General features: G+C 38.2%; 1 protein-coding gene across 1 annotated transcript in view; it reads right to left on the bottom strand.

The window, feature by feature from the left end:
* Positions 1-17348, bottom strand: part of DNAJC1 (DnaJ heat shock protein family (Hsp40) member C1) — a 201298-nt gene that overhangs the window by 81839 nt on the left and 102111 nt on the right. The window contains exons 7-8 of the mRNA XM_050942302.1: positions 8506-8596; positions 4778-4944 (exon numbers count right to left, since the gene is read on the bottom strand). Of these exons, the coding sequence (XP_050798259.1) occupies positions 4778-4944; positions 8506-8596 (258 nt within the window). The remainder of the gene's footprint in view (positions 1-4777; positions 4945-8505; positions 8597-17348) is intronic.

The raw sequence follows: 17348 nt of genomic DNA, 5'->3' as shown, positions 1-17348 counted from the left end.
GGGTGTGAGGGGATACAGGGCGCATGTGTAGCCCCAAGAGACATTGCTGGAAAAAGATTGCATGCTTGGGTACACAAGGCACACACACTTACAACGGGACCCATGTGGACAAATGCTCAAAGAAGAAAGCGATGTTCAGAAAACAGGAGAATAGACTATCCTTGCCACCAACATGTTATTGACTACAATCATTAAGAGAAAGCTACAGCTCCATATAACTGCAATCCACCCTACACTCTGACCTTCTAACCAAAAGGAGGAGTATTATATTACCAACCACATAGAGTTTGCATATGTTTTTGATTAATCACATACATCTCATTACAAGACTTCTAATAACAGTCGTTGAACTTCTGATATAATCGAATATTGAAGGAGGACATTGCCGTTATGTTCTTTGACTGGGGATTTATAGTTCTCTGGACTTTGGTAGCATATGGATATTATACTGGCATAACCACATGGTATATACCACATTACATGACGAATGCTCTCCTCAGGGAACCCAGAACTGTACGTCACTGGGTCACCCGTCTGCCTCAGCAAGTGAGAGCTTTGTTGCTACTAAACTGTATGTCACTCCAGACTGACAGTCTCAAGTAGTCTGCTAGCAAGACATACAGTCAAAACCTTGCCTTGCAGGTAACAACCAGCAAACTCCAGTTACTGAGTTCCCCAGAGACATCTCCCTGCAGAGTCCAGTCCTTCTCACTGGATACCGACAGAGATTAAGTTTGCTGCCTCCAAAGAGACAGAGCATACACCAGCCTGTCAGTTTAGCTGAGGACTCCCACTTTACTTCAATATAACATTGAGAAGGTTTTGTAATAAAACAAGAATAAGTGTAGTAATGAACAAACAGATTTAAGTGATATCAGGCAAGAATAAGAGAGATAGAAAACAGGTTACAAACAAAAACAACATGTTTTCTAGGGCCGAAAAACTTAATTCCAGCAAGCTGTATCTTTCCCTAAAAGAGCAGCTCCTGCCCTACAGGCCAAGAGGATCCACCATTCACAGGCTCAAAAGGTGCTGTTCCCTCTGTTCCCTCAGTGATCACTAACTCAGAGGTTTCCTCCCTTCTTTTTACAGACCAGTGAACCTTTGAAATATATTCCTTTGAAGTGTCCCCCCAGATAAAGTTTTTCTCCCCTGCTGCTTGCGAAGTCACCATGCTGTCTCTCTACCCCTCTGGTCCATTTGCTTCTCCAGTTGGTTTAATTACTTTTGGCTTGTCTACATTTACCAGGGGACTGACATGCAGTGATCGAAGCATCGGCAGTTGATTTAGCGAGTCTAGTGAAGACCCGCTAAATCAACCGCAGATCACTCTCCCGTCAACTCCTGTACACCACTGGATTGAGAAGAGTGGGGGAGTCAACGGGAGAATGTCTCCTGTTGACATCACGTAATGTGGACCCCGCAGTAAGGAGCTTTAAGCTCGTTGATTTGAGTTACGCTAGTCACATAACTCAAATTGCGTAGCTCAGATCAAATTTCCACTGTAGTGTAGACAAGCCCTTTGTTTATCTTACAGGTAAATGTGGTTCCACTGTCTCTTGCCTCCCCTTGCTCAATTTGCATTGGAGAGACTGGAAATGGGTAAAACAACATTCCTTTATCTACGGCAGACTTGTGTGTCTACTAGCTCCAAAACATACTTTACAAACATATTTCTAGCACACATACAAAACTTTTTATGCACAACCTGTACATATAACCATGATGATATTAATGATCAGAGTGACAACAGTTTTACAGGATACCATACTAGAAACTATTTTGCTAGATAGTCTGAAAATGTCAGGTTGAATGTCCCCTTTGCCAGTTGGCATAAAGGGGTTCTTGGGGTCACCGTGACCTTACCCAGAAAAAAATAAAACTGAAAATAAAATTTTAAATGTAAAGTAAAAAAAACAAAACAAAAAACAAACAGTTGCCATCCTTTCCTACTGATATTCTGTGAGATGTGTTGTACATGTTCATTCCACTCTTGGTGTGTATGTATCCCATACACAGTCCCCAGAAATTTTTCCCTCAATGGCACCTTTGGGTGGCTCAAGTGCCCTTTGTGGCCATGTCTGTGGCATCAGTATAAAGCACCCAGCCAATCCTGAGCATCCTTAGTTCCTTCTTTCCCGAAACTCTGATGTAGAACGGTAGGAGGGACAGTCATGAAATGGACATATGCAACACATCTCGGAGAACAATTGTTACTGTTAGTAATCATTTTTTCTTCAAGTGATTGCACATGTGTAATCCACTCTTGGTGACTCCTAAGTAGTAATATAAGCGGAGGGACTGGAGTTCACATACACACAGACTGTAGCACTGCTTGACTGAATTTGACATCATCGCTAGAGTACTGGGTGATGGCGTAATGGGAGGAGAAAGTGTGCACCAATAACTAGGTTGCTGCTTAAATGTCCTGGATAGGGATCTGTGCTAGGAACACCGTTGAGGGTGCTTGCAACCTTTTAGAGTGAGCAGTCACCTTGTCTGGTGGTGAAACGCCTACCAGATCATAACAAACATGGATACAGTAAGTTATCCAAGATGAAATTCTCTGTAAGGCGATTGGAAGACTCTCTTTTTGTTCGCTTCGCCACATACAGCTGGGTGGATAGCTGAACCAGTTTGTTCCTGTCTACATAGAACACCAGTGCTCGTCTAACATCCAATGTGTGTAGCCATTGCTTGTCCATATTTGCATGTGGTTTGGAGTAAAATACAGGTAAGTAAATTGATTGACATAAAAATTGGAAACTACTTTATAGAGAATACACAGATGAGAGTATAAGTACAACTTATTTTTAAAGGCAGCTGTGTACGGTGGTTCGGATGAGACGGCATGCAATTCAGAGACCCTTCTGGCAGCAGTAATGGCAATTAGGAAAACCTCCTTCCACAAAAGGTGCAGTAAGGAGCGCATTGCTAAAGGCTCAGATGGTGGTCTCATAAGTAGACAAGATCAAGATTAAGTCCCACAGGAAAAATCCTACCTTAATTGAGGGCACAACCTTTCCAGGCCTCTACAGAGTCAGATTGCCTTTTCATTTAAAAAACAGAACAATTATCCACACAAGGATGGAAAGCTGATATTGCTGCCAGGTGAACCTAGATAGTTAAGTATATGTTAGATGGACAAGTTCATCAGCGAGACTCTGGTTTGACAAACCCAGATAGAGAATTTTCTATTCTGATAGGTAGGTGGCCCTGGTGGAGTGCTTTCTGCTATTTAATAAGACATGGAAAACTTGCTCTGAGCAAGCCTCCTCTCTGGGATTTAGCCATGGAGCTTCCAGGCTGTTAAATGAAGGAATTGCAGGTTTGGGTGGAGCAGTCAACTGTGCTGTTGGGAGATCAAATCTGGATGCAACTGGAGTCAGATTGGGGTTGCTATTGAGAGATCCAATAGAGGGGAGAACCAGTATTAGTGGGACCACGTGGAGCTATTAATACAACCTGGGCGTGGTCCTGCTTGATCTTTAGAGTGCAGGAGTAGAACTGGGGGGAAAACACACCAAAGCTTTTTTATTCAGGGTAGCAGGAAAGTGTCTGTGAGCAGCCTGGACTATAACCCTGCAGGCACCAGAACTGGTGACATTATCGGTTGGACCTGTTTGCAAATAGACCTGTCTGGGGCATCCCCCAATGCTGAAAATACAACTGGTGACATCCGGGTGAAGAGACCACCCGAGGTGACTTGAAAATGATCTGCTCAGGGAGTCAGCTAGCTCATTCTGCCGCCCTAACAAATAAGAGGCCTTGAAGTTGATTAAAAGGGATATGCAAAATTCTCAGTGGTGAACTGGTTCCTGACAAAGTTGTCCAGGTCAGGATAGACTTGAATTCCTAGTCTCCTCAGGAAGACTGCTACCATCACGATATATTTTGTGAACATATGAGGATCTGCAGACAGGCTGAATGTAAGCACCATGAACTGATAATCTGAGTGCTTCACTATGAATTTGAGGAACTTTCTATGCCCTCAGTAGATCAATACATGAAAGTAGGTGTCTCTTAAAACAAGGGTGCTGTAACAGTCTCCAGGATCCAAAAAGGAAAAAAAACAGACATTTGTGACCATGTGAAATTTTATCTTTTTGAGATAGTTGTGCAGCTGACACAGGTCTAAGATAGGTCTGAAACTCCCCTTTGCTTTTGGGATTAGGAAATAATGGGAGAAGAAACCCTTCCCTCTTAAATTCTGTGGAACCTCCTCTATGATTCCCACATGAAGGGAGAGAATGAACCTCGTGGACCAGAAGTTCTTTGTGAGAGGGGTAGAAATAAACTGGCGGGTGTATCCCTCTTCTCAGTACTCAACACTTAACAGTCTGCGGTGATATGGAACCAAACACTGAGGAAATGGGAAAGGTGTTTGCAAACAAAGAAAAAGCAGAGACTGGCATCCTCGGAACTGGTATGGCACCCTTGGAGCGTCCTTAATAACACTAAATTATTTACAATAAAATACAAGAGAACACAGTCACATAGTACTTGCAAAAGCAAGAGTAGCAGTTCCAGTGACCGTCACAGGCAGTAAGAAGGAACTGAGGGGACTCGGGGTTGGCTAGGCCCTTTATACTGGTACCAGCGCTGCATGGTAAGAAGAGACTGTGCTCAAGCAGCCCCGCCAGGTACCACTGAGGGGAACATTTCCGCTGACTGCGTGCAGGGTGCATGCATACCAAGAGCGAAATGCACATGTGCAATCACTCAAAGAAGAACTTTTAAATGTACTTGACAAATATAAAGGGAAATTTTAACTTGCCTTTTTTTTATATGTTCTGTTCTTATTCTCCAACCAATAATCCATCTGTTCCTCAATCTCTTCAATAGAAGCGCCATGTTCATATGATGGTATATATGCATTGGACTCTGAAGGAGTATATATAGGGAATTCAGACTTTGGTTTCTTGACTTTAGGTTTCTTCTCCTCTACAAAAATAAAGAGAAATGATCTATTATTAGTGTTGCCCAGAAACACGATTTAGAGGTGTTCCTAGCCACTCCATGGCAAATGTTGAGTTGAGCTTTTCTGTTAAAAAGGGGATTCAATTTTTTTTTTTAATTAGGGAGAAGGAAGACAAATGTTTGTCATAACCAAAACTGCACAGCATAATGTTTTATTTTTCTACAAAGAAACAGGTAAATACACATTGGGCTAGATCCCTGGACTCGCTTCGAGTTGCAGCTGGAAAGTTCCCCTAAATGGATAGCTGGAGTTTCTCCCAGTGGTGTAAAGTCGGCGCTACACCATCCAACACCCTTGCCTCATGTAGAGGACATGTCAAGACAGGACCGGATGACCTCAGGAATGGATGAGGCAGAAAGGTAGCTCAGAAGTCACTTTTGCCTTCCCCCTTCCTCAAATGCACTGAACAAAGTATATCTTTTTGAGCTGATGTCTAGTTCCCCCCACCCCCTCGATTCTTATTTACAAATATCTTTATTTTAACATTTGGAACTTTAGGCAGATGTAGATCTCAGGCCTGATTTTCAGAGGTGCTAAGCACCTTCAGATTCAGTTGGCCTTCAAATGGGATTATGTGCTCAGCCTCTCTGAAAAACAGACCCACAAAACAACATCTCAAAAGCAGACCTTTACAATTCTGAATTTCAGAAACTCTGTGGTGTAAACTCTCCAAAACAGGAGAGAAACCAACTAGCATATACTGCCAGAGTGTGACTTGGTAGTTGCTCAAACTCTTCAAGTAAATTGAGTTCCCAACTAAGAAAACTGATAGCTGGCTAGTCCTGGGAGTTATAAATCACCTCTTTGATATCAGGATTTAGACCAAGGAACTATCTATGGTCACAGGAACATCCCTTACTGTTGGTTCAATGAAAAATCACTTTTAAGTCTACAAATAAAGTTGCACTTTGGAATTGTGTTGTATCTTTCTTCTGGTATCCCTGTAACAAGTTAGGTTGCTAGGAAAACCACATGAATTTAAATGGAGAAACCAGAAAATTCAAATGTTAAAATATTTACTTATTTATAGCTCTGTAAATTAAAAAACAGCACTACATATAATTACATAAATAATAGAAACAAGCTTTCTTTAAACCACATTTTTACAAACATCTACTTTATGGAGGATTTAATAATTATATTTTACACTTAAACATGAAATGAGGAGAAAAAAGGTTTAGAATATAGTGAGAAGTGCTAACAGGAACCATGCACAGGTGTCAATAGAATAAGCTAAAATTCTGCAGAGAGATTTCCCTGGTAGGATAATATTTACTTATCAAGAAATTACCTTTTCACACTTTGTATCTTCTCTAGCAATGCCCCATGTTAATAAGACCTCCATGCTGCATTCTCTCCTATTTGCAAGTTATATGGAATTCCCCCTTGTACTGGTTCTAGTTCAATCCCCCCGAGAATATTATACAATTTCAGCAGTAAAGCAGATAGACATGAGGGTAAATTAGCAATTAGATCATGAAAAACAGGCAGCATAAAACAGCTATTGCTAATCTGCATGAGATGCATTTACACAATTAGGTAGATGGAAATGTTATTATGAACTCAGTAGTCCACTGATGGTCTTTAAAATTAAGAAGGAAAGAGACAATTGAAATGCACATTTGGGGATTTTCAGCCTTTATACACTAATTCGGAAGTATACAATGAACTTAATAATGTTAAAAGATTTTTTGTTTTGCATGTAACCATTGGAGAATTCTTATTACATAACATATTCTGACTTCAGTAACACACTGGATATGTCTATGCTCTGTAATGTTATGTGTCTATACTCCTGAATGTTGTAACCTTTTCAACACATTTATTTATTTTTAAAATACAAGATGAACACCACATGGTTCATCAGTAACAGCACTGTTCCATATCATTGGGGGGAAAGATAGTTCAGTGGTTTGAGCATTGGCCTGCTAAACCCAGGGGTTGTGAGTTCAATTCTTGAGCGGCCCACTTAGGGATCAGATCTGGGACAAAATCAGTACTTGGTCCTGCTAGTGAAGGCAGGGGCTGGACCTGATGACCTTTCAGGGTCCCCTTCAGTTCTGTGAGACAGGTATATCTCCATATATTGGCCCAATTAAGGTTGTGTCAAATTCCACCCCAAACTCTACTAATCACAGTTTCATAACTAATACCCTTGTCTCTCCCAGTACTCAGGAGAAAAATGTTGAAAAAGTTTATTCACCATTTTTAAGATAATATAAACACAGGATCATGAACCACTATAATTTTAATGTTCTCTTACTTGAATTTGTCCTTCTAGTACCACAAACTAGTCCTTTTAAACAAAATATTAAAAGTTGTTTATTGATATGCTCTAGGTCATCATTCAAATGAAACAAAATTACAATACAGTCTAATATCATAAAGTTACTGATAAACACTGATTGCAGTGTTCACATTTCCATACTACAATTTGCTAGCTGAAGTATATAGCTAGCCAACTTTGTGGCTGGCACCCTATAATTACTGAACAGCAGAATGATCTTCGCACTCCAGGGTTTGGGGAGATGGTACCAAATTATGCTGAGTCATCTCTGCTGATTTTACAGAACTCAGACCATGGGCAAATGGGACTGTACTATACATTTCTATGGGTTTTCCCTATGTGTACTCTATACCCCACAATGGTTACTAGCTTTTAGTACACATGCCAAAATACAAAAATGTATAGAGAAGCATTATACTCAATTCAAACACATATTTTAGCTTCATTTGAAAACAAGTTTTAAAAGTTTGGTTATGATCAAAAAGGGAATTAGAAAAGGGAATATCATCCAGTCTCAATATTAAAATATGCATGCTAGTTATTTATTGCTTTCACTTTGTATTTAAAGAGTGGAGAGATCAAGTACCCTAAGGTTCCAATTTCAACAGTGTCACAACTCTGCACCCAAAGTTTGCATCTATGTTTTTATAGGTGCAAGTAACTGTGGGTGCATTTTATAGCACACAGAAATCAACCCCATATGCACATAAGGACTATAAAATATACCTGCAATTATATGCAGACACAATAATACACACAGGCTCACAACCTGAGGCCACTTCTGAAAACAACATAAACAAAGTCTTTACTTCTGAGTTTCTTTGCCTATACTGTTAAATAACATTTATTTCAATTTACAGTTTATTAGATAAAATCTTTTTAATAAATCTATAAAAAATTACCAAACTCAGAAGAACTTTGGTACAAGAGCAAAACTATTTGTCAAATTACTGGAATTCAGCATTTGTTTGTTTTATACAGTGCACAAATATTTGATTCTGACTAATCACATAGTTATGTTTATACACAGACACACTTGTATCCAATTTAAATGAGAGCACGGGTTAATAAGTGAAATTCAAAAGTCGTATCACAGATGTCTCTTTCACTGACAGCAAAAATAACTTGCAAAACAAATTTCAGAATAATGAACGCATATTTTCCCATTCATCTTCTATAGTAGCTATCTTATAATAAATTACATTGATTGTGTATTAAGACAGTATTAAAAACTCACTCAGAAGTGTTTCAAGTTCAGCTTTAGCCAGGGCATCTTCTCTCGCCTTCATTTTTGTTTCTTTATATTCTACATATAATTGTCTGGCATCCTTTAAGAAAATGTTGCAATTATATTAGCATCCTTTATATAAACAAGTTTGTTACAATGGCACTGTTTTAAATTATTTCACTTTAGATTAATTCTTTACAAAAGCAAATTAAATATATTCACTTATTCCTCTTCAGACACAGCAACTTTCAAGTTACAGGAATGACTTGCCTTCGACACAGAAATTCTGTGTTAAGTCCATAATTAATAATGCTGAGGTTAAAGTTTACTACACACATACAACTTAAAAAGAAACTGAGAAAAAAAACCCACCTTCAGAAGGGTATTTTAATGATCCTGTACTTGAGAAGTCAATGCATCCCTACTTAGCTCTTTATTTTTAATTTTGCTCACCCCAACAATCTGGAAGTTCAAGTAGCAAGAAGTTCATCGCCACTCAGATATTTGAAAATAAATGTTTTAATTAAAACTGCCATTTCTTTTTCTACTGCAGGGACATCTTGCTGTCAAATCATTTATGATGTCAGCAAATGTGAGATCCAATATAGAAGACCTTACCGAAAAAACCCTTCTTAATAATAGTTTAAAAATTGTGAAAAAGGCATCAACAGGTAAGCATAAATATCAAACATTAAACATTTTTTATGGTTTTCACTAGCTTTATTGCTAGAAACCAGCTTATCAGATTTACATTAGAAACTCATAGCACTTGTAAGAATAAGATTTGTGACAAGACGGCTACGGACAGAAATATCCTCAGGAATTATAATCTTCAAATAGATTTAAATTAATTCATGATGAGAAAGGCTGTCTATTTTAGCTTTTAGGATTTCTAGGTTGAGATAATCAAGGGAGTTTTCCTGCAATGATGGCCAGTTAATGGAATTAAAGTTGCATTCCTATTTATGCACTAAGTAAATCTGCATTCAACCAGTAACAAGGACTAAAATACAGAAGTGTTGAAATGGAAGTTGTTGCAACTGCATTTATTAACTTTAGACATGCACAACATTCCTTCCACCACATCAAAATTAGTTACATTAAGTAAACTTAATTTTACTTAGGTTATTGCCTAAAACAACAATTATACCTTTATTAACCTATTGATATCAAAATGAACTAATTATTTCTTCCTTTATACATTAGCAATCAGTTTTTCAGTTTCTTTTTGTAAACATTCTCACTTTTTGATTTTGGCTATTTCTGCAAAAGGAAATAGCTTTAAAATATTTTTTTTAATTTATTTGCATTGTGGTAGCATAGACTTCATCCGAAAATTGTTTTATTAGCAATAAAACAATTTTAATAAAATAGCTACTAAAAACTGTGTTAAGCAGTCATTTTCTTTTTGCACCCTACATTCCCACTGTTGGCAGCTATACAAAAAAAAACGTTGTCCACCACACAGATGCTACATGCAATCAATTATTATATCCATTGTGTTAGCACCTAGGGGTCCCAACCCATCTATCAAGCTTACACACTGTACACACACAAACACACACAATGAAAAGATGGTCTGTGCGGCAAAGAGTTTACAATCTTGGGTCATGATAAAAAAAATCCACCCAAAATATTTAAAAAAAACAAACCCTTATGCTTGTCTTTTATGCCCTGTGAGGAATCCCCATTATAGGCAATTGGACTACTCAGAGGGCTGGATTCTCATCTGCGTTGCAGTTTAGACACTTATGTTTTGGGACTGTCCAGCCCTGCTACATGTGAGCGCTGCTGCAGAGTGAGGGGGAATCAGGAACAAGATGCCTATGTCACCCCTGACAGTTTTATGCCAGAAGAGATATCCCCCTGTGCAGCAGATATACTCCCCTGGGTATTTCCATTTTGCATTACTTGGACATAGTATGCCAGAGTATGTGGTCTGAAGTGCACAATTTAAGCACATGCTTCAATCTTCACAGGATAAGGGCGTATGCATGTGTGTATGCATGTGATACAAGATGGCTATCATTTACATCAGGCATCTTGAACAAGATAGCAACTCCTTTAAAAGAGTAAAGGGACTTCCTATTTTCTACACCAAATCACTGAAAAATTAGGATCTATCCTGTTTTTATCTCTTCAGTTAAAACTGAAATTTGGAATCCTCACTTACATACAAGAAGTTTTCCTTGTATTTATGTGGTTATTTTTTATACCTTTAACCAGAATAATCACCAAAAATAAAACTCTTAATCTTCCCTCTGCTATGAATTTTGGAGGAATTCAGATTATACTAAATACATAGATTTTTGGCTTACAGATATCCCAAGGATGCTTTTGTTTAAAGCTATGATTTTAAGGAGGACACAGTCATCCTGCATTTCTGATTTAGCACTGAAAACCAGTATTTGTGCTAAATTCTGGTGCAAAATCCATTATTGCTTATGGGACTCCCAGACAGCAGGCACTAGAGGGTAACTGTCAATCTCTCTAGTGTGTCAATCATGGAACAATTGGAACAGCGGTTCAGATGAAAATGAGAGACAAGAGCAGAAAAACAAAGAAAACTAGTCAGAAGCAGATAAAGCAACAGCAAAACTAAATTTGATGTATGTATATAAAGTGGGTAATCAGTGCAGTTAAAGCACTGCTCAGGTTAAAAGATATTGAACAAGTACTGGATTGTATGTATATTATTTTATTAAAATACAATTTATTTTGTATGATCAGAATATCAGCATAATGTGAAGAAAGAACACTATGGCAACACATCTTGTAAAAAACAAACAACCAAACATGTATAGATCTGTGCAAAAAGACAGAAATCAGAAAAATAACTAATCTAAAATATTTACAGGGCTAGTTCTGCCCTCAGATGTGAGCATTTGGCTCTCCAGTTTCAGTAAGAGCTAAAAAGATGACCCTGAGGGCAAAATTTTCTTATGTATGTCTAAATATCTACATCTACATCTGACCCAAATAAGTTACAGTGAAATTAAAAATGAAATTGGAAAAAAATGTAGACTTACAAAAAAGGTTTAGAAATAGGAAGACTCACTAGGAAAAAAATTAAAAGGGAGAACAAATTATACCAAGTAATTTACTTAACAGTAACTTTTTCTATAATTTTGTAATCATATCAGACACTTCTGTTTGAATATAAGTTCTCTCCCTCACCAACATATTTTTGCTTCTGCCCAATCCTGCAGTGAACTTTTTGCCGTATATCTTTAGTTATGGTTGAAATGTAATTTCCATTATAAATCCTAATGTTCCGGCTCTTAGTTTTCCAAGATGTTTGGGGGTTCAATTTTATCATACTATGATCATTTTCAGGCCAAACTGATGGGGATTATTCTACAAAATTTTGAAAATATAAATATAAAAAATACAATTTGCCTACCCCCAAGTTGGATAAATCAGATTTCTAAGCACATTTTTGACCAGACACTTTCTTTTGCATTCCAATAGTTCAAAATATATCTGCATCTACATTTCATACCTGTTATGTACTCAGCCCTCTTAAAGAATTAAAGAGCAGCCTAAGCAACAAATTTTGGATCTGGATCAAAGCCCAACTTTCCAAAGAAAAACAAGCAGTTGTAAATGTTCTGCTTAACAGGAACAGTTTGGGTACACTTTAATAGGAATAAGTGTTTTTCTCCTGTTTGAAGGAATTTGCTTGAGAAATATAAGCATTTGAAAAGAATACCAAGATAGTAAAATATTACACTTTCCTTAATTATGTATCAAAGTCGTGACACATAGGCTCCCAGCTCTGTGTGTTGTTTCATGTATAAACACATGTACAGTTTTACAGATATATACATAGCAACTTTGATTTGATTGGCTGATCTTTCAAACAAGTGTATTAAAGAAAAGTTACTAGACCATTAATCTGTCAGTTTTATGTTTTAAAAATCAAGAAACTTCACGGCAAAAATAGTTTAATGCAACATAATGGTCCACATTTGATCACACAGAAGAATGGATATGAGTTAAGGTTTTCACAGCTCTGCCACACTACATACAGTGTTGCCAGCTATCACTAAATTTACAGATCGGATGAATGGAATGTCCCTTACAAAATGTGCTCAGTGCTGTGGTGCCAGGTACCACAAAAGTTCTTGATAGAGAAGAGCAACAAAATTAATCCTCACTTAATTTTTTTAAAATAAAGAAAAACTACCATTTTGTTTATGGTGGAGTTTTGATGATGCTGGGATTGATATACGGAATTGGAGAGTTCAATTAGTTGCTTTGATCAGTTTTTGCTGTTCTGGTTCTCTTCATCAAGCTCTCATTCATCTCCCCTCATTTCCCTCACAAGGAGGCCAGATCAGAGAAAACACCACAAAGGCTGGAAAAGGGGAGACTTGCCTCATGGAACCAGGTGTGATCCCAGGCACATTTCATGATAAAATCAGACTCTCCCTTGCTCTGATCCGGACAAGTGGACATAGCCCTTTTTAAAAAAATTTAAGGATGATTGGTCTGAAAATACTGTTGGTCCAGCACTTCACCACTCTCACAGACTAGCAACCCAACTGGACATATGTAACTAAACCATTAAACTGTTTTCTGTATATCAATATTGTTGTTAACCAAATATGAAAATATTATACTTCCTTTACAATTTATGTATAGTACTTTAAATGGTCATCTCCACATTTTTGGATGATTAGAGTTGTTTGGTTTTTTAATTGTAATATTCTTATGTAGTTTGTATGAGAGTTATAACAATCCCAGAAACAGTCCTAAGTATATAGTAATCAATTTTCTGTGTGTGAGAATATGAAGAAAGGGTCAGGTTAGAGCTACATGAAAAACACAACATTGGATTTGCCCATTTTTGTATAATTAACACCACCAACCATCATGGGGCAAAAACGCTCTTTCATTGCATTAAATAATCCTGAAATCGGTGTGCTGTCAAGGTAACAAATGGGATGTCATAAATTAGATCTACATGATCAAACGCAAAACAAGCTAACTCAGGCCAGGTCTACACTACACGTTTACATCAGTATAACTATGTCACTTGGAGTGTAAAAACTCCACACACCCCCAAGCAATATAATTATACTGACCTAACCCCCAGTAGATAGTGCTATGTCAACCGGGGGAGGTGCTTCACCCATCAACATTGCTACTGCCTCTCACGGAGGTGGATTAACTATGCTGATGGGAGAAACTCTCTCATTAGTGAAGTAGCATCTTCACTACAGCGCCACAGCAGTGCAGCTGTGCCGCTTCAGCACTACGTTTAGACAAGCCTGAAGACAAAAACCTCTTATGCACCAGTTTGCTTTTAAACAAACAAACATCGCATAAAAATGATAGATGTCAAAATGGATGTTTTTAACCTTCACACTACAGTAAACTGCAGACAAGTATCTTTTTTAACAAGTCTCTTCCTTCCTATAACTTTTATTCCACCACCAATTACCTTCTGCTCCCTCCCCAAGTATAAGCCACTTATTTCCTCTAGTGGATATCACGGGCTATTCACTTAGAACAGGCCAAATGATTCTTGCTCATCTTTCACAGTTCCTGGTTTACCCCCAACCCTCCTTTTTCCTGCCACCTTCTGAGCCACTTAATCTCTGCCTTGAACTCCAACTGCAACCCAACCCTCCATTGCTGGTTCCCCTAAAAGGATAAAATTGGTTCCAGGTAGGCCCAAATTCACTAGTGTGCACTCAATACACTTTCAAGGGGACCCCAAAAAACCAAACCAAACTAGGGCAGCACTGAAAACCTGTGTACCAGGTTACACCACCACTCAAATTTGTCCTGAGAGAGAGGCAGCTGAGAATCATAGAATATCAGGGTTGGAAGGGACCTCATGAGGTCATCTAGTCCAACCCCCTGCTCAAAGCAGGACCAGTCCCCAGACAGATTTTTTCCCCCAATCCCTAAATGGCCCCCTCAAGGATTGAACCCACAACCCTGGGTTTAGTAGGCCAATGCTCAAACCACTGAGCTATCCCACTCCCCTACAGCATGGGGCCATGTAAGTGCATGGCAGGCACTGGCAGTGAGCAGAGCTGTGGAGCTGGGATAGGGAGGTACCACGCTATACTAGGAAAAGAGGAGAATGCAGAGTGCAGAGCTGCAGGGCACCAGTAAGTGGCCAGGAAGGTCATGGGGGTGAGGTGCTGGGGCAAGTTGTTGATCGCCTGCCTATGTGCTGAATGGGAAGTGTTGGGGAACTGCAGAGTGAGGGGCTGAGGGGGAGTTGGCAATGTTGGAGGTCAGTGAGCTTGGGAACTGGGACGTTGGGGACTGCGAGTGGACGTAAATTGTTGGGGGTTGTAGTGAGCAAAATGCATGAAAAGGCTCCTGGATTGTGTACAGGGTATATATGGGATAGAAGGGGCATTTGGAAGTCTGTGTAAGGTGGGTTATTTATGTGGCAGAGGCACTTTAAGTAAGGTGGAGATCCCGCAATTTCCATAGTGCACAGGGCCCCAAAATTCTTTAGTCTGGGTCTGATTTTGGGCAGGGTAAATGGGCACCCATTCTGCCACACATCCTGCCCTGCCCTATCCTATCTTCTTACTAAGTGTAGTGCTCCAGTACTGGTCATCCTAAAACTCTGGAAAACTAGGTAGCTCCGGGTTGTCATCCCCCTATGAATTAGTTTTCTATGGGTTAAATCTTGTGCTCCAAAGTTTCCTCTATAGAAGTCCCGCTTTTTATGTATGTTATTTAAATATTACAGATATAATATCAAATATATCACTAAAATATGAAGTAAAATGTAATAAACAAACATAAAAGGAAAAGTCTGATTAGATCACAAAACAAAGGAAACTTGAAAATGACCTTCCCAAAGATGACATGCTTTTGGTAGAGGTTTTTGAGATCAATGAGATACTGCCAACCTATTCTGGGAAGAATTGGACCATCTTTAAATGTAAAGGCAGTGAAAAATTTCTCCTGGATTTTTCTTTTAATTCAACACTGCACTGCCAAGAAATTAAACATCTCTTGTTCACTGCTTTGAATCTTGTCCAGGTTAGTAACTAAGTGTAATTAACTACCATACATGGTCTACATAAAATAAATTAGTGGCCATTTTTATTGTCTACTAGAAAATGTACTAAAGGTTTGTATCCCAAAAGTCACCGTCATAATTGGAAACCTTGTTGACAATCTCAATAGGTTACACTTGGCGCTAATATGAATAGAGACTGAAGGGCTCCTCACTATTGGAGAATCACTAGAAGATTTTCCAACAACCTATTGATGGAAATATGCAGTGAAGCTTGTATCATTATTCTGCAGATAATAGGAGAATTTCATTTTCTTAACAAGAGTCCATTTCTGGAGGAACCAGACAAAAATGCTTGCTGCTTCATTACAGCAAGGCCAGCAGCGACATGACAATTTAACTAACAAAAATGTTTCCTAGGGCTGCGCTGGCATAAACAAAGTTAGTATAAAATGAAGACCAACACATTAATTTTTAAGCTTCCACTACAAGTAATATGGAAGAAGAGCAAAGAATACTTGCTTAGAAAAAAAAAAAAAAAAGAAGGCAGCAGCAGCTTAATAGAGAACACTTTTATTTTCAGTTATCTAAAAGCAACAATGAGAATAAAGAGTAGTTAGCGAGGACCTTTAAGAAATAGCAAAACAGTTTTCTTAAGTTGTATGTCTTCATTTACGGACAGAAACCCTCAGTAACCTTTTTGTTAAAAACCAGTCTATTCACAGATAAGTCTGCTTTTGTCCCACACAAAGATAATTCAAATCTGTAATTAACACAAGTTTGTGCTCTGAATTACACCCTTGATTTGGACAGCCAATACTCACACACTATTAAACAGTTTCATTCCTTTGTTACAAGCTTGACTTTTCAATCGCTAGATTGTGTTTGGGGGGTAGGGGGGAGGAAGAAGAGTGGGATAGTTTTGTTTTTATTGATTTTTAAGAGAAAAAAATAAGCCACCTACAGCCTTCCTTCATTCCTGTTCATTCACCTGAAAGAGTAAACAAAAATGGGCCTAAAAACAACATGTATCCTATTTGTGTCTCCCCTACCTAAACCATTTATTGTACTCTGTGCCTACAGTACAAATCATACATTTAATTACAGTACAAATTACACTGAACAATACAAGTTAATGTTTCAGTGTTTCACACTACATTCACAAAAAAGCAACCCCCAGATTTGGCCTGGACTATCAACACTATTACATCACTTCTTTCAACAAGCTCCCTGTCTACAAGAATTTAAAATTTACTTTGTTTTCTTCACTTTCTCTGCCCCTAAATTTAACTAACCCCACAGGCACAACTATGAAAATCCACATTGTTCCTCTTCCTCCTCTTGACTCATGCTCCCAAATAATTAAAAATAAAAGATTCCTTATATAATTCAGGATTGAAAGTTCTACATTTTTCTCACACATCCCTCTCCTATTTTTCTTTTAACTCCATGATGCAAAAAGAGCAAGAGAAACTGACACAGGCCATTCCGAGGACACGCAAACAAAGCATTTTTCTCAAGTAAAGGGCCACCTTAATTATTTTAAGTGCCTCCTTCTCTGATTTGATATTTCTGAGGGGGGGAAGGGGAGGAAGACATTCAGTTGGATAAATGAGAATTAGACATGTGTAGCATCTTTGCAATCTGAATCATCTAAGTGGATAGAACGGTGACAAGAAGGACATTAACATGCCCTATCATCTCATAAGTAAATATTTTTTGAGAGCAAATACTAGATTGAAACTATTTTGCAACCTTAATTATAATCTTGCTTTCACTTTTTTTTTTTTAAAGCCTCTTTTGGGGATGAAGCTTTCTGGTATCAACCAAAAAGTGATATATTTTTTAAGTT

The sequence above is a fragment of the Gopherus flavomarginatus genome, chromosome 2 (genome assembly GCF_025201925.1).
Source record: "Gopherus flavomarginatus isolate rGopFla2 chromosome 2, rGopFla2.mat.asm, whole genome shotgun sequence".
Lineage (NCBI taxonomy): Eukaryota > Metazoa > Chordata > Testudines > Testudinidae > Gopherus > Gopherus flavomarginatus.
This window is presented reverse-complemented; position numbering and strand designations above follow the sequence as displayed.